Genomic DNA, 21233 nt, shown 5'->3' with positions numbered 1-21233 from the left:
TCCTATACACTATGCAACTCGGATACTTTTTGCACATTTGCACGCTTTAAGCTTTATTTTATTTTTTTTAAAATAAAGCTTTAAGTTGTTTCAAAAGTGTTTTATATTTCCCATTTTTCCAGTTATTTATTTATGCATCCAAATCTTGATCAATATTTTAGACTTTTACATGATGATCTCACAGTGAACATGGCCATAAAATTAATCTGAACTCTTGTTGCATGGCAAAATATTGATTCTTTGGTAAGATAATGATTCTATAACGATTCATGGACGTCCTGTCAGTAAGTCTACAAACATATTCATCATTGAGGAGCGATTGAGCAGCACAGACTTGAGGAGCTTCATTTCTCTTCATCAGTCACTTACACACACAGACACTCTGCAGTGTGTCACCAACAACACTCACGGCAATGCCAGTCAACAGATTCAAATGGTTTTCAGTCCTCAGAAGACAAGTAAGTCATCTGTATAAACATGTAGAAATATTAAACTTCTCTAATGATTTATTTTAAAAACTTTAGTAGTCAGTAATTTGAATTTAGTTTTTGAAGTTTAGAAAAAGAACTGGTCAGAGGCGCATGAATGTCCTTAAAATATAAACCCTACCACAAACTTCTCTCTTTAAAGCATGATGACCTATTTTTGCTTACAGCACAAAACTATGTGCTAACCACAGAAATGCTCGGAAAACATTTATATGCAAAACTAAGTTTCACACAGGACAGATGAGTCATCATTAGCTTTGTCGAAAGCTGGCAGCACCCTCAGCAACGTCAACATTGTTCACAGTCAGTCAGGGACTATTTTATTTCAGTGTAATATTTTTACATAATTATTTGCTTTAATATTTGTATTGTGTAGTTAAAGCTTTAAGGTAATACATGTTATCATATTACTCAGCAGGTATCAGTGTTTTCTCTGTGCTGATTGGAGCTGCTATTGGAGCTTCAATAATGATAATCTTGTTTGTCATTACCCATCTATGTAAACAGTGAGTACATGACAATATCACAGCAAAATCCGTCTATAGGGCTCCACCCTACTGAGTCTTAAAAAGTTAAACCTATAAGCAGAGTTGAAAGCTGCAATCTAACATTTGCATTTCTATCACCATCTCTGTTTAAAACATACAATTGCAACTTGCTTGCAGTTATTTTTTTAACATGGATGACAAGTTTTTTGTATGATAATTTTTTTTTTTGCACACAATAGGGTAGCATAAAAAAATTCCAAAGTGTTGTTTACTGTAAAATTATAAAATTAATTTACAGTCACCATTATGGTTTCCTTTCCTGTTTCATTTTTCAACTTCATTGCTTGAAGTAAAAGGAAACACAAGCAGACTATCTGAGGTTGTCTATTTATATGTGATGATTACTTCTGTATTGGATATATCTGCTTTTTGAACTCTTAAAGTGGTGGAAACATTTGACTAGTATTCTATAAATCAGAGAGGACAAAATATCTTCTTTATTGTTCTTCTGAAGAAAAAATGTCACCTACATATCATATGGCCTGAGGGTGAGTAAATAAACAGTGTGTATGGATGTTTAAAAATATTGTTTGATCTCACTGGAGCATCACACAGTTGGTAGAACATGAATTCAGTGATTAGACTTTGTGTTGAGATTATTGAAAACATTTATGATTTTGTCACCAATAACAAGCAACCCTTGTTATCTCATTTTGTTCCAACCGAAGTGCTTTAAAACCACACTGCAATCTTAAAATGGATATCTTAAAAACAACACAATCAGTGTTAGTTTTTGGACATCACACTAAATGCATTGTCCCAAACTAAACACATCTTTGTGTTATTTCTTACTTTTAACACAACTTGTGTTGTTGCTTATATGCACAAAATCAACACAAATTACACTTTTTGTAACAATAGAAACAATATAGCTTTTAACGGAAAGCTTTACCCATTGGAAATTAATCTTTTTTGAAAGTGGGTCATATTTGTAGTCAAAATGAAACATAAATATAGAATTTGGTGCCTAATTGACAGAGAAAAGGCAGAACGTGCCATTAGGGTGCATTTGTATGGAAAACTACAACTCTCACAATGCACAGCCCTGCAAGCCACTTCCACTAATCTAGAACACTGCTCAGCTGTATTGTGAAACCACCCCTTATACTCCAGAGAGGACCACAGCTGCAGCAGATCCTCGTTTTAACTTGAATTAACAAATTTTCCTTATTATAAAATTAAATAATTTTGAATAATTATTTAATTTTATAATAATAAAAAATATAATTTAATTAAATTAAATTATTGTGATTACACTTGTCTGTAATGCTTTTTATTTATAACAGTACATAATTTGTGTAGGACTGTATTAGCGCCTTCAAATATCTTTTAAATTTAAATATATTTTAAAGGGACACTATGAGTCGGACCCACTCACGCTACAGACCTATTACAGATTAGTGGGTGGGACTTTTTTAAGTTACCAGCCAAGCAGAATTTCCACTAGCCAATTTTTTTCTGGTGAAAATGGGAGAAATTATGAGTGCCACTGAATGCATAATTTTATTAACATTGTTGGCATGAACAACAAACATGAAGTGAGGCTTCTCCCAGCAAGGCTCTCTTCAATACGACCTGTCTTGGCAGTTTTAATTAACATTAGGCTCTCTAAATTGTTTTGTTAGTTTTTTCTTTTGTGTAGCCTAAATGCGACAATCCTGACAAAACATGATGACATTTTCATGATCATACACAAGCTTTTTGATATCCTCATCCCTTGCCTCATTCCTCTTCTTGACCTCAGATGTCTGTCCCAACCACAGCCGCATTTAGTTTAGTCCTCTTTCAGCAGGGGCGTTGCTAGACATAAAGCTCTACTGGGGCACACGCCCCCCATTTTTTTGCCTTTTTTAGAAAGCCTGCTGTGTGCAAGAAATGTGCAACACTTCTACACAATATCCTTTGCTTAACCCACTATTCTACAGTGTAACAGGTAATGCGAAAGATAAATATGTATTTAAAAATATTCTAACATCATACCTAACATTATTAACAAGTTTAGAGGCAAAAATGGCATAAAATGTTTGGAAATAATGACAGCAGAGAAATATTTTCTACATTGTGCAATGATAGCAATGATTAATAACTTATTTTTACAAGAATATTTTTACAATATTTTAAGAAATCAGCCATTTTATGACTGCTATACTAAAATGGTCTCAGTCACTGCTAACTGTTTATGTAGTGTCCTAGTAAACTAAATATTAATTTCATATCTGAAAATACAGAACAGTGTCACACATACATCTGTTGATTTTCTCAGCAACAATGCAATCCTATAGACTTGACAAGATGTTTTCCTGAGATTTTTCATCTAATGTTTGAGACCTAACAGGGTGAGGATGTAATTTGTCCTCCCTTAAACTCATCATCTCTCCTTTCTGCTTCCCTTTCCCTGCTTTGCACAAAACATTTCTGATGTCCATCACATAAGCCAATATGATCGAGTCAAAATAAGATTATCATTTTTATTTAGAAACTTACTTTAGTTTCGTCATCTTTTTTCATAAGCTAACTCAATCGCGTGGCGTCACCTGGACTTTTGAATGCGGTTTTGCATGAATGAACCCAAAGACGCGCATGGACATGGATTTGTGCGATAAACACGTCAGTTCGACTGCTCCGTCTCTTTAACAAATGTAAATTGGATAACTACATTGCATAGATCTGTTTTTGCCGCTATTATCTTTGTAAAGGATTTCACAAGTTAACTGCTAAAACTGCTCCGTTCGTTCTCCTTCTTCCTTGTGTTTCTGGTGGACGCACTCCGTTTGTACCATGATTTCTTGCGCTGGTTTCACTGCAAACTGGGTGCAGCCAATGGGTAAATAAAACATCATGACGTAGCATTATGGCACAGTGTTCATGATGGGAAATGTAGGAAGTACTGCCAATGACCGAGAACAGAGCTTTATGTATCATGCATGCAATGCCTCATGCATCACCGGCCAAACTGGCTCGTAAGTTCTTATTAACACCCGCCAAAATAAATTTTAAACCGCATTTGGGTTGATGGGTGACCACGGTGACTTTGAAATATCAATATGGACGTTGGCGTACGGCACGCTCAAATCCTACACCAGCTCAGGAGGTGGTGTACGCACGTTTTGAGTTAGGAAATGCACAGAAAATGAAAATTCCTAACACAACCAAACGCACTGACAAACTAAAATAGTATATGTATAGACCCCTTCAAGGTTTGTAAACATTGAATGACTATCGGGTGCGTGCGCAGCATGGGGTCAAACTGTTCATACCATCCAGGCTTTATAATTTAATCTAACAGGGCTGAAAAAGGATGACTAACCTCAAATGAAGTGAGCACTACAAACACAAGCCTCTTTGATATTTGCATTGTTCCAGTCTGCACATTAATTGCTTGCAGCCGCAGATGTTGTATTTTTTTGTTTTTGAGATTCTGCATGAATCACGAAAACTTAACGGAAGACCTGGTGCGATTTCCACAGCCCACGACGTAAGTAGGCATTTTTGACAATACCGAATAATACGCGACTCAATCTGTAATGACTTTTCTGACCCCGACATGCGCAGTGGGAACCGCCTGTGATGGGAACCGTGAAGGGGTCTATATGATATATTATGACCAGGGGCGGAGTGGGACCAAAATATCTACCGGGACATTTCGTAGACCACCAGCCCTTCATGGTAGAAAAAAAAGAAGGAAATGACTGCACAACATGAAATACCAAATGTTATAATAATTATTATTTTTAAAAGATCTTTAAGTCAACAACAGTCCCTAGTTTTACGTAAGCTAAAGTTTAATTTGGTTGCCAAGCAGTTGCTTATAAAATGATTAAGCCTATTAGGAGAGAGGGATGTTTAATGTAACAAAATGTCAGTCATCGTGTGATAACGAAAATATAACGAGGCCTAGACTACTTGTTCTGAGCATGTTGTCAGTGAACAGGCTGTATGTTGGCTAAGTTGCAGACACTCTGTAACAAAAACGTTTTCACGAAAACCTAGGTTATGGCAAAAATTCTTCGTACAAGAAGGCCATTCTCAAATAACAAATCTATGAAACCACATTATATGTGTACTCCATCAACCTGTACAAAATCATACTGACTGCACGGATGTACACTTACTGACAACAATACGGAAGCAATACAAATGAAAAACAAAAATAGAAATCATGGTTGTTTAAAATGCTTTTCAAATGTTGTAATTCTTAACTAAGTGCAACTCCAGCTACAGATAAACTAAAACAAGATAATATCAAAACAAAACATACTGTGACATCTCTTCACAAATCTTGTCATTGCAACCGCCAATAAACACTTATAAACACACAATAAAGACTTTAAAATGATGTGATAAAGCACACGTAGTTAACCAACTAAGACTATAACACTAGTAAGTAAAACAGGGCTAAATGCAAAAACAAGTCTTACCTTTTGTAGTCGTGCAGTTTTCATTCCACAAGTGGCCATATTCAAAAATGCGCGCAAATAATACAATTCACTTCGACTTCGCTACAATTTCCCGGTGAAAGAGAACATGTATATTTATTCACAGAGAACAAATCATATTACTTCTGGAATAATGTATGCAATATGCATGGCGCGAGTGTGGGGGAGAACCGAGTCTGTTTGAATTTTAAAACAAAAAAGGAATTTACTTGCGAAAATAAAGATTACAACAGCAGCGGTCATCATGAGACCTCCTGCAGGGAAAGGTTTGGGAACCCCACTGTTCAACTTCAAGCTGCGCTGCAGGAACAACAGGCTGATGACATCAAAGTACCGCGAGGGTGAGTCGAGAGATCATCGGAAGAGTTTGCTTTCGAACCGCTCTCGCGGCACGTTGATGTCATCTGCTTGTTGGTTCCTATGTTATAGCATAAAGTCGAACACACGTGTAAATTATCCCTATTAGTGATGTACCAATGTTCAGATATGTTCTACTAAAAATATTTAAAATTATATTTAATGAGCATCATTATAGCCTGTTGATTTCTGGAGTTTTGTCTTCTCTGTGGGTGAACGAGGATAAGCTTTTTTATTGGTTGTTGCGTTAAAATGTACCCAGATACAACAGTGCTATTTTCTGATTGGCTATCGTGTAGCCTCTTTCTTTCTTTTTGATTGGCTGTTAAGCTGCACTCTCGACTGGAACTCCGCTCAGGGGAGACGGCTTCTTGATAGAGCGATGCGGCCAGATAAATTTTGGGCGCTGCGGCATATTAAATATGATTAATAGTTTTTCTGCGTGAGACCGGCCCTCAAAACACTACCGGCCCACCGGGAAAAGTCCCGACTCTCCCGATTGCCACTCCGCTACTGATTATGACCCACTGTAAAAAAAACAACAACAACATAATTCTAAACTTAAGTGTTTTTTTGCAACATGAACTTCAATGTTTAATTTGTGTGACTTTACCAAAGCATTTGATTTGTATGCATATGTATTCCTTAAGTTGCAAGCCGTTTCAGGGCAATGTGTCTTTAATCCCACTCTTTAAACTCCCAAATAAAACAATTTTGTTTCTTTTCACTTCCCCGGTTTTTCTTCTTTGCCGTCTTCTGTGTGTCAATGGCGTAAAATGAGGGCGTGGGGGAGGTGGAGACTTGAATTTATATGCTTGTTATTCTAATGACGATCGTTTTCAACCGCAGCATTTATAAAGGGCAGGTATTGCGTACACCCGAATATCAAAGGTACGCACAGTTTCATAAATCAGGCGGTGAGAGGAGTGTAAGCAGCATAATCTTACGCCAATATATACGGCTGTTTCTACGCAAGAATGATAAATGAGGGCCATTATGTTTGTCAATACCCTTGACTTATTTAAAGATCAGATCACTTTTTTGCCGAATTTATTGAGAAAACCATGAAATTCCAAAAGGTTTACATACTTTTTCTTGTCACTGTACCTAAATGGTGCATATCGTTACCTTAAAGGTACACATTGATACCTTGGTACTGAAATATAAATATCTGTACCAAAAATTATAAATCAATGATTAAACAATTAGACTAATCTGGATGAATGTAATTTTGCTGTAATGACTGCTCATGCCCAGTCTATTCCAGTTGTGCAGTTGTACTGTAGTTTACAGTTGTAAGATAAAGTTTTATGTGTGGTGTCTATAGATTATTAGAATTAATGAGCTAGTTGTTTGCCAGTCAATTATATACCTCTTACATTTATTTGTTATTTCATTGTTATTTAAATGTATCATTTTATTTGATAGTTACATACATTAGGGTGTTTCTTTGCAACACAGTCTCACACCCTATTCGTCACATACTGCCGTTTGGTCATGACCCCCTCACGTTCATAGCCGACGTTGAGGGTACCCCCTATTCGTCGCTTGAAAACGTAGAGGGTTCTTTGCAGTGCAGCAATGTTTTGATGTTGTAATTTTTAACTGCTTCATAGTTTCTTAGTTTATTCTTAAAAAGTTGCTTACAAACTCAACTTTGCTCTTTCAACAGAAAGTGTGATGATGTTGATACAGGAAGTACTTGAATAGTCCATCTGATATCATTCAGTATATTGTCTTCATACAGCACAGTTTCACTTAAGTCTCAAATCATCAGCAGTTGTTTCAGTACAGAATCCACGGGATCCATGAATGAGACATTTTAACAAATCTGCTTTCAGCAAAGATTTTACACTGGTTACACCATTATCTCATTTCTGGTAAGATACTCTCTAACTCTTCTATTTCTTAAAAAGAAGAAAATTAAAAAGTGCTGTTGATCTTTAACATTCTAGACCTGTTTGATGCTTGCAGATGACTGATCTTATTTGAATGAAGAAATGAAGACCAAAAAGCAAATCATTCTTTTAATTTGTTTGTTACAAGGTTTGTTTTTCTTAATTTTCCTTAAGCAAAAAAGTATGACAGTTTTGTGTTGTGTGCCAACTGTAATAATGAAAGTTTGAATTCAAGTGCTAAATGTGTGTTTGGTGTTTACATAAAACTGTATTAAAATGTTATTGTAACTGGAATATCAGTCTGAATAAACAATATTACAAAAGTATTTTTAAAACAGTTCAAATAAAAATGCACTTTAAAATGCTATTTTTGTGATGTAGACTTTTTGTTGCTGCTGTGTTTAATGTAAAAATGATCCTGTACTGCAGTTGAATGTTCAGTAAATTTAACAACAAATGATAAGGGGTGGTTTCCCGGACAAGGAGCATCTTAAGCCAGGACGGCCTTAGTTTAATTGGGAAATATAACTAGTTTAAATAAACATGCCTTACTAAAAACATCATGTGTGTGCATTTACAAACGGCACTTGTGTATTTAAAGATATGTCACTGCAAGTTGCTTTCAATTTGGAAAGTTCTTATATTTAACTTAGTTTAGGACTAATCTAATCCCTGTCTTTATTTATAACTCACATTGTGTGTGTCTGTGTTTATAAAGAAATCCTTAATAATAAACATAATCATCATGTTTGTATTGTAGGTGTTTGGTGTGAAGATTGGCCCATCAGTCTGCCAGAGAAGATTGAAGCTCTGAGTGGATCCTGTGTGACCATAAACTGCACATTTACTATTGATAACAAATATAACACATATCTCACTAACACTCCTGTAGTAGGAGTGTGGCTTAAACACGGGACTGAATTTCCAAAAAATGCAGTGTTTTACTCCAATAAGCAAGAAAACCAATTTAAGGGGAACATAACTGGACAATTAAAAGACAGGAACTGTACTACCATTTTTCACAACGTTACTTCAAATCACACAGGCATATATAAGTTCAGGATTGAGGGTGATGGTGGACTGAAATATACCTATACACAAAAATCTGTTTCAATAAATGTGATCGGTGAGTGACATGACTGAAAATTATTGTTAATAACAAATTGCAAACACATACAATGCAACAAAATCTGTTTTGTTTATGAAATAAAAAATACAGAATGCTTATCTCAAGTAATAAATGAAAATCTATGAACAGAACAAAAAGGTTTCTGACCTTCTGGTGACACTGCAAATATATCTGTGTGCATTTCAGACTCTCCCTCCAAACCCACAGTGCAGATGTTTAAGGATCAGATGGAGGTTGAGGTTCATGAGGAGGTGTTAGAGGGGAGCTCTGTGTGTCTGCGCTGCTCTGCTAAGACTCTCTGCTCCTCTTCTCCACCAACTCTCACATGGAGCTTCACTGACAGACTCCACCTCAATGAAAACAGCAGACTACAGCTGAATCAACAGAATCAAACTGAGATCATCTCTGATCTGAACTTCACTGCTACTCACCTTCAACATGGAGTCACTTTCATCTGCACTATAACCTACAAGCTACAGCAGAGAAACACAACAGCACAGAGAAACATCACATTACGTGTTCAGTGTAAGAGTAAATAACTTTGAACTTGATCATATCATTATAGATTACATAGTGATGCCTGGAATTTGTTTTCCCCTCAGATGCTCCTAAAAACACCTCAGTGTCTGTGTTTCCATCTAACTCTGTACTGGAGGGCAGTTCAGTGACTTTGATCTGCAGCAGTGATGGAAATCCAGCAGTCAACTACACCTGGTACAGAGAGAATGGAGGACAGCTGAAGGAACTGCAGACTGGATCTAATCTCACATTCAATGTGACTGATCGTACACACACAGGACGCTACTACTGTAAGGCCAGAAACCATCATGGCACCCAAGACACATCAGTGTTGCTGGACATTCAGTGTGAGTATTAACTGTTTATTTGACTTCTATTTCCCAGCATGAATACGTTTCAGCTGCATTTCTTGCTGGTTTACATTTAAGGTTGGGAGACATGGCACAATAATTATTCCAGGTTGAATATGCTAATGTTGTGATTGGCCAAAATAAATGGCCATCAATTTTGTTTAGATTAACATATAGGGTGAAAAAAGAAATATTTAATCAGTAAAAATTTTAATATATCAATACACTTACCAATCAAATCTAACATCAGTCCCAATTCAGTTCAGACAATTTAAACATGCATTTTAGTCTGGCACTAGCTTTAAGCACTGTCAAAGAAACCGCCCCTGAAGTAAGTCTCTTTTTACAAGATAGTTTGGTTAGACAATATTCACACATTTTACAACAATAATCTTGCAGATCTATCACACAACCCATGTGAGAATGAATTAACTAGTTGTGCAGTGTTGGAGCCAGAGTTGGGCTGCCCATGACCCTGTCACAGATTAATTGCTTTTTCTTCCTTGACCACTGCAGACCAGGAACAACCCACAAGAGCTGCAGTTTTGGAGATGCTCTGACCAAGTCGTCTAGCCATCACAAATTGCCCATGTCAAAGTCACTTAGATCCTTATGCTTGCCCAGTTTTCCTGCTTCAAACACATGAACTTTGGGAATAAACACTTTGGGCAAGCAGGAAATATAGGTAAGCATAAAGGTCTAAGCCAGTGTTTCTTAAAATTTTTCAGAATGTGTACGGCGCATGCCTTTGTGGCCCACCCCCTAAGAAAATTTATGATAAAAGACAGTTAACTACACTTAACATTTTACTTAAAAACACAAAGTAGTGCTTTTGTTTAGTAGCCTTATTTTTTTATGTTTAATAACACAGAATTCATGATAAATGAATGTATTTTTAAAAATGTCATAATGTGCCCCCCTGGCACCATCTCGTGGGCCCCCAGTTTGAGAACCACTGGTCTAAGCAACTTTGACAAGAGCCAAATTGTGATGGCTTGACGACCGGGTCAGAGCATCTCCAAAACTTCAGCTCTTATGGGGTGGTCCAATTCAACAGATGAGTGTAAATAAAAGTATTCTGTAGTCCAAAGCATGAGAAGGCGGTGCAGAGTCTATATGCAGAAACATTATGTCATTATAAAGAAAAAAAAATAATATAAACAAGAATCTGTAGCATGAAATGACAAGAAACTAGACATGGCAACTACATGACTATCCAGATGCATTCAAAAACGACAAGAGACAATGGAGGCAAGAGGGCTTTTAAAGGGGCATGGGAACATGACACATACAAGGGAACCAATGGAAATCTAACACACGAAAACAAGAGACAAACATGGCTGTGAGTGATATCAAAATAAAAGGCATTAAACTGAAAACGTCTAAATTAAAAGACATGAACATAACAATACAAGAACACACGACAAAAACCCGATAATGAGCTACTGTAGCTGAAATTGATGAAAATAAATTTTCCTGATTCTGGTAGAAAGGTCTAGTGCCTCGATGGATCAGGACTATCAGTGACGGCCTAAGGGGGACCTACACAATATTAGGGAGATGGTCATAATGTTATGCCTGATTGTTGGATATCCAATGTTGTGATTGGTCAGATTAAAGAAATGGGCTGCTTTTAAAACTTTATTTATAAGTCATTTTGTGTAAATTAACATATAGACGGGGCTGGAAATGGGATGGGGGAAACGTGGGGAGAGTCCGGAGTACGGAGAGTCAATTTTAAAGGGAGAACTGAGTTACACCTGAAACTGGTTAGAATTTTTTGAATTATGGAATTGAAAAGGAATTAATAGCATTTTTAAATGCTACCCATTATGAGTTTTTAATTGCAACTATTATTTAATAATGCATCATCAAGCTTGTCACAACACGTCACAGTCACAGTGCACTCTATGACTGAGGTTTGCTTTGATTTCAGAATTGTCCTCTTATTTAAAATATCCATTAACTCCATATCCAAATTTTCGCTATCTACAAAATTTTTCTTTAACCTGGTGACAAATTTGTTGTTAATTTTTAAAGATTGTGTGACTTAAATACTCAAGAAAACATATTTAGGAGGAAAAATAGTAATGTTGTAAGGGATAATGTAGAGGCAGCCGGTAGTTATCGGGAAATAAGCCCCGACAGTGAGATCAGGACCCGACGCAAAGCGGAGGGTCTTGTATCACACTGAAGGGGCTTATTTTGCGATAACTACAGGCTGCCTGTACATTATCCCGCTTATTACACAGCTACTTGCCACATAAGAAAAAAACTGGACATGAATATGAATTTGAAACATTTTATTGGCATATTTGTTTTAAATTAACATTTTTATCCTTCCGCAAAACTTTGCACAGATGAAAATGATCGTAATACCTTATTAAGATCCTCTGCTTCATACTTGTCTGTCTCCATTTTTTTCTCTTTTAGCCAGTCTTTGAGAAGTTTTAATGCCCATTCTGTATTTTTTGTGTGTTGGCTTCGTAGCTGTCATGCTCTATTTTGTCAAGTTCAGTCTCAGTAAGCTCTCTGTGTCTTGTCGTTGTTCGTTCTTCTATCCACTGTTTAAATGTTTTGTTTTTTCCGTACATGTTAAAATTAATGTCAAAATTTTCCATTCTTAATTGTGGTTGTCCAGTGTTTGTCACAAGATGGCGCCAAACAGTAATCTTTATTGGCGCGGAGCGATTTTACTTGTACAAGTACCGGCTATGCGTTATTACTTTGTAGCGGTTATTATTTGAAAAGAACAAACCTGCAAATGTCTCAACTGACCAATCAGAATCAAGCATTCCAGAGAGCCGTGTAATAAGTTATTTTAAACCCATCTATTAAGTCCCCCCTTCTAAACTAGAATCCCCCAGGTGAATTTCTGCAATTTCCAGCCTTGCATATAGAATAGATGGGAAGTCACACTGTAAGTCATTCAGGTAAACTTATAAGAGTATTACACTGGATTGGATTTAATCAGGAGTAAAAAAAAGGTTAAGTTCCAACCAAATGTACCATTAGGCCAAAAATTTTGTATTTTCATTGAGCAGAAAAGATTAAGCCCAAGGTCCGATCCGACTCATTTGCTTATATTTTTGACCCGACCCGTCGAGACCTCTACAAAGCACACCTAGAGCAGCTTGCTACACCATACCAGCTAAAACTAAACTGGGAGACCAGCTAAAACCAGCTCACCAGCTTATGCTGGTCTTAGCTGGATTTTTCAGTAGGGAAGAGTCACATAAGCTGTTGTTTTTCATCTTCCCCCATCAGATCTTTACATTTTGTGCATACAGACTAAATTGGATCAAATCAAGGAGCATATGCGACCAGAATAGTTGCAATGCTGAGCTTTATAAATGTTTTAGATTCTTCAAGACTGTTTCAGCAATACTTCAGGAATATTCATGTAAAATTATTACAGCTGCATCTAATCATATTTGCTGGATGCATTCATGACAGCTGGAGAAAATGACTCAACTACTGTCAAGCTGTTAACTAACATGATACTGTATCTAAAAACACATATAGTAAGTGTTGCTGTACATTAAGTGTGAGAATTCACAGTTTATTTTACTTAGTTCCTCATGCATTGTGACATGAATAAGACAGTTTTGCTGCATTTTTTATTTTGGTGATGCTTTTGTTGAACTAAATTATTTTTAATTGCTAACCTCATTTAGTATTATGCATCAGACTTCTGAAATTGTTTATGAAAAACCTGTCATTCTTGTGTTCATGTAAACCTTTAATAAAAGTGAAAGCAAACAGATTTGGCTGGCTGGGGTTGGGGAGAGTATATTTAAAAGAGAATTGCACTGGCTTGGATTTTATGAAAAGTAAAATAGGTTTCCGTCCAAGTTTCGTTTTTACATTTCAGCTTACGTCAACTAGCATTAAATACATTTTCTTAATTTATTTCCCCCCAGATGCTCCTAAAAACACATCAGTGTCTGTGTTTCCATCTAACTCTGTACTGGAGGGCAGTTCAGTGACTTTGATCTGCAGCAGTGATGGAAATCCAGCAGTGTTCAACTACACCTGGTACAGAGAGAATGGAGGACAGCTGAAGGAGCTGCAGACTGGATCGAATCTCACCTTTAATGTGACTGATCATACACACAAAGCACGCTACTATTGTAAAGCCAGAAACCAACATGGCACCCAAAATACATCAGTGTTGCTGGACATTCAGTGTGAGTATTAACTGTTTATTTGACTTCTATTTCCCAGCATGAATACGTTTCAGCTGCATTTCTTGCTCGTTTACATTTTAGGTTGGGAGACATGGCACAATAATTATTCCAGGTTGAATATGCTAATGTTGTGATTGGCCAAAATAAATGGCCATCAATTTTGTTTAGATTAACATATAGGGTGAAGAAGGAAATATTATATATATATAATTATTATATAATAATATATCAATACACTTACCAATCAAATCTAACATCAGTCCCAATTCAGTTCAGACAATTCAAACATGCATTTTAGTCTGGCGCTAGTGTCACAGGGTGACTATGGTAGGGCGGAACCAAAAGCGGCGGAGATTGGTTCCGCCTGAAGATGGTTTCCGCCCAGGCCGCATTTTACAAACACTCTCTTTACTTCCTGGTTGTCTGGGGCAACACAATCAGGGCTTACAAGAAACAGGTGTGCGGATTTAAAAGTGGCAGTTGTGATTGGAGAAAGAATGAAGAGGAGACAGATAAATAGGCCCATAGAAACACAGTATGAGGGCGGTTGTCTGGAGAGTTGATTTCGGGGTAAGCTCCGCTCGCCAAGGGCGGATTAAACACCCCCTCCTTAGAAGGCACCGTTGATCCGGGGATCGCTAAAGTGAGCGGAAAGAAGACGGCTGAAGGAGCCGAAAGAAAGGAGTGGAGGTCGTTTTATTAAAGGAGCACCACAGAAGAGGACACGAGAACCGGTGTGTACACTGAATGTGTACACTTGATGTCGTGCAGTGTTGTGCTGTGTATTTGTTGTCAGGAGCCATTATAGCGAGTCGGCCGCGAGAGAAGACGTCGTGCGGTGGGCGAAGTGCTATTAAAGCATCTTCTGCGCAGTGATTCAATGTGGAGACGGGCGTGGCATCCAGAGCCCCCGTTGTGGAGTTAGTGCAGTTGGTGGTGGATTACACTGGAGACCCAGACCCTTGCGTGAGTAGAGATTCGAGTGCTGATGCATATGTGAAGAAAAGCAAAGTGTGCGTGTAGAAGTGTAGCGTGTAGTAACCTGTCTGTCCCGGAGCCTCTTCAAAGGTGCGCCCCTGTCCAGATCTCTGGAGCTACACGTACAGAGAGGAGAGGGCAGCGTTCGGCTCGTCGGTGACAGTACTCTATCCCCCCTCGTTTGTGATAGAGGCCTTGGAGGTAAAGGCCATAAGTGACCATCTCACCACGGAGGGTCTGTGAGTAAATCCATCCACTGCACACCCACCGTAGGCTACTAAAAGTCCCATACAAGTACGAGTTAGATGCCTAGGAAAATACATACCGTATCCATTGCTACTACACAGCAAAATCACTGGTGTTAAAATAACACCCACGGTGTCAAATTTAACACCGGCAAAGTGTGTATATGTGTCCACACTACACTGTGTTAATTTAGTCAAAAGTGTAGTGTTAATTTAACAACACTCATTATATGTTAATTCAACACTCAATATTGTTAAATTTTACACTTTGTTCAACACTTTTCATTGTTGTTTCCACACTACACTGGTGTTGGCACACAAATACAGTGTTAAAAATTAACACTCCTAATTTAAGGTCAACACCAGTGTAATGTGAATTCAACATTGTTAAGTGTTAAAATACTGATTAATAGCCACTTTTGTTGCTAATGGGTTGTTTCTATAAAAGACAAATGACAAGAAATATTGCAAAACCTCTTTTTATTAAAGTACATCACATTTAATATTTACATTGATACACACAACACTTTGCATTTAACACTGCTTATTTAAATACCTCAGCTACAATTAGAAACAGAATACAATATGGAATAATGAAAGTTATCTTATACCACAGTGCAGTGACATGAAAACCACTTATTATAAAGTCTTTAATAAATCAAATGAGAGTTTTAAAAAATTAGCCGCCCTACTCAAAACTTGAATATTAAAATACATGCAATTACCTTATCGGCAAGCAGAAATGCTTATCCTTCACAATACTAAAGATTTTTCCATAACAAAACAGACATTTCAATTCAAAAGACGTTTCATTTTTCTTAAATACGTTCCAACCTGGTATTAAGTTCTGTAGTTGTTTTACTCATGATGTAGTGGAAGGCTGCATCAGTGGTCTTCATCATGCAGGGAATGGCTTTTTGGTCCAGAATGATGCAAAAACTCTGGAAGCAACTTCTGTTCCCAACGCAGAGCAGGCAGGGCTGTGCTGATTCATCCCCTTTAAAGCATGGATTGATGCTCATCACCTAAAAGTGTTTTAAAAGAGTGTATTTGATGAATGTATTTGATGTGTATTTATGAACTTGTATGCATTTACATGGGGTGAACAATGCAAGCAAACTAACTGCTGAATAAACAACTAGAACAAAATACCAAAAAACTTACACAGCACAATCAGAAGCTTCAGTTGCACATTGACCCTCTCCAGTCTTTCCTCCTTTCACAAATGAAGGCAAGAGGTGAATGAGTCAGGGAAGAGCTGCCACATCACTGTCCTATCCTAGCAAAACAGAATTTAAACACCATGAGTATACAGTTAAACTTTAAAACCGTAAAAGTAGCAAACCCATGTACACTTACCATATTTAAACTATTGTTGACCAGACAGAGGGTCATCCATATCTTCATCAGGACGTAGTCTGCAATTATCCTTTAATTGTTGTATGTTGGCTATTTTGCAATACATCACCTCAGCATATTTCTGCAGATTTTCAAAGACAAAAAGAGTCAAGAAAATACCAAAAAGGGTGCAGTTTTAACCGTTATTTGAATCAAAATCATCTCAGTATAACAAATCATGTTAGAGACAGTGTACAGTACTAATGTACTCTGTGTACTCACATAGTTGGTAAGCTCTTATCCTCCAAACTGGGTTAAGGAATAACAGTTCAGAATTCACGGGTATGCCGTATTCAAATATAGTCTGGTAGGGTCCTATCACAAAAAAATGACAATAAAGACTCTGAAAACTCAACATTCTTTTTATGTTAAAAACAGCACTCAAGACAATATGAATCTTCATTTATAAATTTCCAAATTATTAATCAATTTGATTGCTATTTAATATGATATCAATAGCAAAACGATGTATGAGAAGATAATATATTTTTATTAAAGTTGGCAGCAGGTCATGTGACTTTCTTGCCAGATTAATAACCATAATATGTACAAAACTACACTAAAAAGATTGGTTAACTGTTCAGTTATGTCAAATAAAATGATTTACATGTATAAATATATAAACTTACCTTCTGTAATGAATTTATATAAGTATTAGCAGTCGTTTCTCATTGGAAGTCATCCATGTCAGGTCTTCTTTATAAACTGCCCTAAAAACAGCATCTCTTCTGAATGATTTGAAGCACTCAGTGTGTACTTTTACCAAACTAGCATCTATAATGACAGAAAAACAAATGTTCGCCATACACGTTTTACACTTTCGTATGTATTTGCCATTTGCATCTGTCTGACATCTAGTGCCACGAAAAGCTTACAACACACAATGCATCCAATCCAGCAATCTGTGCATACAAATGATGATATAGTGAGTTTTTGGTAAAATTAATTGTTGGTTTGGTGATATTTCCCCTGTTTGCAAACATCTTGGAAAAACACATGGCAATGCGGTTGCGGTTTTCGCCGTGTTTCTCAGTAATTTGAATAATTAACCGATATCCGTGCACTCGCGTGCATGTAAACGACCTCGTTAACTCACGGTATCTAGCCTAACTTATATGATTACCTCATAACGAGCATCATATGGTGAATAAACAAGCTTTCATTTAACTTAATTTCATACCTTCAATTTGTAGTGCATGTCGCGTTTTATCATGGTTCAATTCTTTCATTCATATCTCCTATTAATATTATCCTTCTTGGTTCAAACTTTTAGCTAGCAGTTTAACTTTATACTAAACTAACAAGGGAACAACGTAACACAAGGTAGCTCTGATTAAACTGAACCAAATAACGAACAAACGGGAAATAAAATGGGAAAAATATCTTATATTATTGGCATATGGCTGCGTAGAGTCAGACAGAGAAATAACAGATTAATTTAGCTAAACCAAGTGAATATGAGATTTACCTGCTCTCTTCAGTCCTCCTTTGAAAGAAAATGGCGGTAAAATCCCTGACAGGAAATGTTTAGTGGAGGCGTGGCTTGATTTACACCGCTCAGTGTGAAATCTGGTAACACCCTTGTTTTACACCGACACTGTCGTGGATATAACACTGGCCTAGCAATGGCAGTGTTATTTCATTACCAGATAGTGTTAAAACAGCATCAACACTGTGTATTTAACACCATCCCTGAAAATTTAACACTGGTGATTTTGCTGTGTAGCCACCTGCAAGTAAGAGAGAAAGTCACAGTTAAAGGTGCCGTGTGATCTTGTGTTACAGCCCCGAGCCCTCCAAAGGAGGAAGACTATGAACCAGTTACCCGAAGAGTACTTACCGTATCCACTGTTACCAGTTACTTGCAATTCTGCCTCCAGGATAACGGAGGGCGCCACTGATAGGAGAAAACCTCAAAAGGCCCATCCCCTCCCCTTTCTTTTAAACTTGCCTGGAGGCCAAAAGAGGCCTTTATTTTAAGTCCCCTTTCCCCCTTCCCTGACGATTTCATTTTAAATAAGTTAATAAAGTTTCATTTTAATTTCACTCGTACCTTGTGTGTCTGGTCATTGGGGTGGCTTTGGGAACCTCCTCGAGGTGGAAATTAGAAAGGGGCGTGACTTCATAGTATCTGGGTCCGCCCCGACCTGTGACACTAGCTTTAAGCCCTGTTAAGGAAACAGACCCTGAAGTAAGTTTCTTTTTACAAGATAGTTTGGTTAGACAATATTCACACATTTAACAACAATAATCTTGCAGATCTATCACACAACCCATTTGAGAATGAATGATCTAGTTGTGCAGTGTTGGAGCCAGAGTTGGGCTGCCCATGACCCTGTCACAGATTAATTGCTTTTTCTTCCTTGTACCACTCTTGATATTGTAGGTACTGACCACTGCAGACCAGGAACAACCCACAAGAGCTGCAGTTTTGGAGATGCTCTGACCAAGTCGTCTAGCCATCACGATTTGCCCATGTCAAAGTCACTTAGATCTTTACACTTGCCCAGTTTTCCTGCTTCTAACACATGAACTTTGGGGACAAACACTTTGGGCAAGCAGGAAATATAGGCAAGCATAAAGGTCTAAGCCAGTGTTTCTCAAAATTTTTCAGCGTGCGGCCCCACTTGTGTACGGCGCATGCCTTCGCGGCCCACCCCCTAAGAAAATGTATGATAAAAGACAGTTAACTACACTTAACATTTTACTTAAAAACACAAAGTAGTGCTTTTGTTTAGTAGCCTTATTTTTTTAGGTTTAATAACACAGAATTCATGATAAATGAATGTATTTTTTAAAATGTCATAATGTGCCCCCCTGGCACCATCTCGTGGGCCCCCAGTTTGAGAACCACTGGTCTAAGCAACTTTGACAAGAGCCAAATTGTGATGACTAGACGACCGGGTCAGAGCATCTCCAAAACTTCAGCTCTTATGGGGTGTTCCCGGCCCGTGTGGTCCAATTCAACAGACGAGTGTAAATAAAAGTATTCTGTAGTCCAAAGCATGAGAAGGCGGTGCAGGGTCTACATGCAGAAAGATTATGTCATTATATAAAGAAAAAAATAATATAAACAAGAATCTGTAGCATGAAATGACAGGACAAGAAACTAGACATGGCAACAACATGACTATCCAGATGCATTCAAAAACGACAAGAGACAATGGAGGCAAGAGGGCTTTTAAAGGGGCATGGGACATGACGCATACAAGGGAACCAATGGAAATCTAACACACGAAAACAAGAGACAAACATGGCTGTGAGTGATATCAAAATAAAAGGCATTAAACTGAAAACTTCTAAATTAAAAGACATGAACATAACAATACAAGAACACATGACAAAAACCCTGATAATGAGCTACTGTAGCTGAAATTGATGAAAATAAATTTTCCTGATTTTGGTAGAAAGGTCTAGTGCCTCGATGGATCAGGACTATCAGTGACGGCCTAAGGGGGACCTACACAATATTAGGGAGATGGTCATAATGTTATGCCTGATTGTTGGATATCCAATGTTGTGATTGGTCAGATTAAAGAATGGGCTGCTTTTAAAACTTTATTTATAACTCATTTTGTGTAAATTAACATATAGACGGGGCTGGAAATGGGATGGGGGAAACGTGGGGAGAGTCCGGAGTACGGAGAGTCAATTTTAAAGGGAGAACTGAGTTACACCTGAAACTGGTTAGAATTTTTTAAATTATGGAATTGAAAAGGAATTAAAAGCATTTTAAATGCTACCCATTATTAGTTTTTTATTGCAACTATTATTTAATAATGCATCATCAAGCTTGTCACGACACGTCACAGTCACAGTGCACTCTATGACTGAGGTTTGCTTTGATTTCAGAATTGTCCTCTTATTTAAAATATCCATTAACTCCATATCCAAATTTTCGCAATCTGCAAAATTTTTCTTTAACCTGGTGACAAATTTGTTGTTAATTTTTAAAGAATGTGTGACTTAAATACTCAAGAAAACATATTTAGGAGGAAAAACAGTAATGTTATGTTATTTTAAACCCATCTATTAAGTCCCCCCTTCTAAACTAGAATCCCCCAGGTGAATTTCTGCAATTTCCAGCCTTGCATATAGAATAGATGGGAAGTCACACTGTAAGTCATTCAGGTAAACTTATAAGAGTATTACACTGGATTGGATTTAATCAGGAGTAAAAAAAAGGTTAAGTTCCAACCAAATGTACCATTAGGCCAAAAATTTTGTATTTTCATTGAGCAGAAAAGATTAAGCCCAAGGTCCGATCCGACTCATTTGCTTATATTTTTGACCTGACCCGTTGAGAACTCAACAAAGCACACATAGAGCAGCTTGCTACACCAGCATACCAGCTAAAACTAAACTGGGAGACCAGCTAAAACCAGCTCACCAGCTTATGCTAGTCTTAGCTGGATTTTTCAGGGAAGAGTCACATAAGCTGTTGTTTTTCATCTTCCCCCATCAGATCTTTACATTTTGTGCATAAAGACTAAATTGGATCAAATCAAGGAGCATATGTTACCAGAATAGTTGCAATGCTGAGCTTTATAAATGTTTTAGATTCTTCAAGACTGTTTCAGCAATACTTCAGGAATATTCATGTAAAATTATTACAGCTGCATCTAATCATATTTGCTGGATGCATTCATGACATGAAGCTGGAGAAAATGACTCAACTACTGTCAAGCTGTTAACTA

General features: G+C 37.3%; 2 protein-coding genes and 1 long non-coding RNA gene across 3 annotated transcripts in view; 2 read left to right on the top strand and 1 right to left on the bottom strand.

The window, feature by feature from the left end:
* The window catches only part of LOC129432814 (uncharacterized), a 76678-nt gene that overhangs the window by 19418 nt on the left and 36027 nt on the right, over positions 1 to 21233 (top strand). The window lies entirely within an intron of this gene.
* Positions 7707 to 21233, top strand: part of LOC129432809 (sialic acid-binding Ig-like lectin 14) — a 31317-nt gene continuing 17790 nt past the window's right edge. Inside the window, exons 1-3 of the mRNA XM_073867510.1 lie at positions 7707 to 7875; positions 8488 to 8853; positions 9043 to 9381. Coding sequence (XP_073723611.1) covers positions 7830 to 7875; positions 8488 to 8853; positions 9043 to 9381 — 751 coding nt within the window. The 5' untranslated portion in view covers positions 7707 to 7829. The remainder of the gene's footprint in view (positions 7876 to 8487; positions 8854 to 9042; positions 9382 to 21233) is intronic.
* On the bottom strand, positions 15234 to 17883 carry LOC141363917 (uncharacterized). Its single transcript, XR_012369575.1, has 5 exons — positions 17166 to 17883; positions 16759 to 16851; positions 16498 to 16618; positions 16303 to 16417; positions 15234 to 16163 (listed from the first exon to the last, which is right to left on the bottom strand). It is a non-coding gene; the product is annotated as an uncharacterized lncRNA (long non-coding RNA).

This window comes from Misgurnus anguillicaudatus, chromosome 1, assembly GCF_027580225.2.
Source record: "Misgurnus anguillicaudatus chromosome 1, ASM2758022v2, whole genome shotgun sequence".
NCBI classification, from domain to species: Eukaryota; Metazoa; Chordata; class Actinopteri; order Cypriniformes; family Cobitidae; genus Misgurnus; species Misgurnus anguillicaudatus.
Note: the sequence above shows the minus strand (reverse complement) of the source record. Positions and strands in the feature narration are given on the sequence as shown.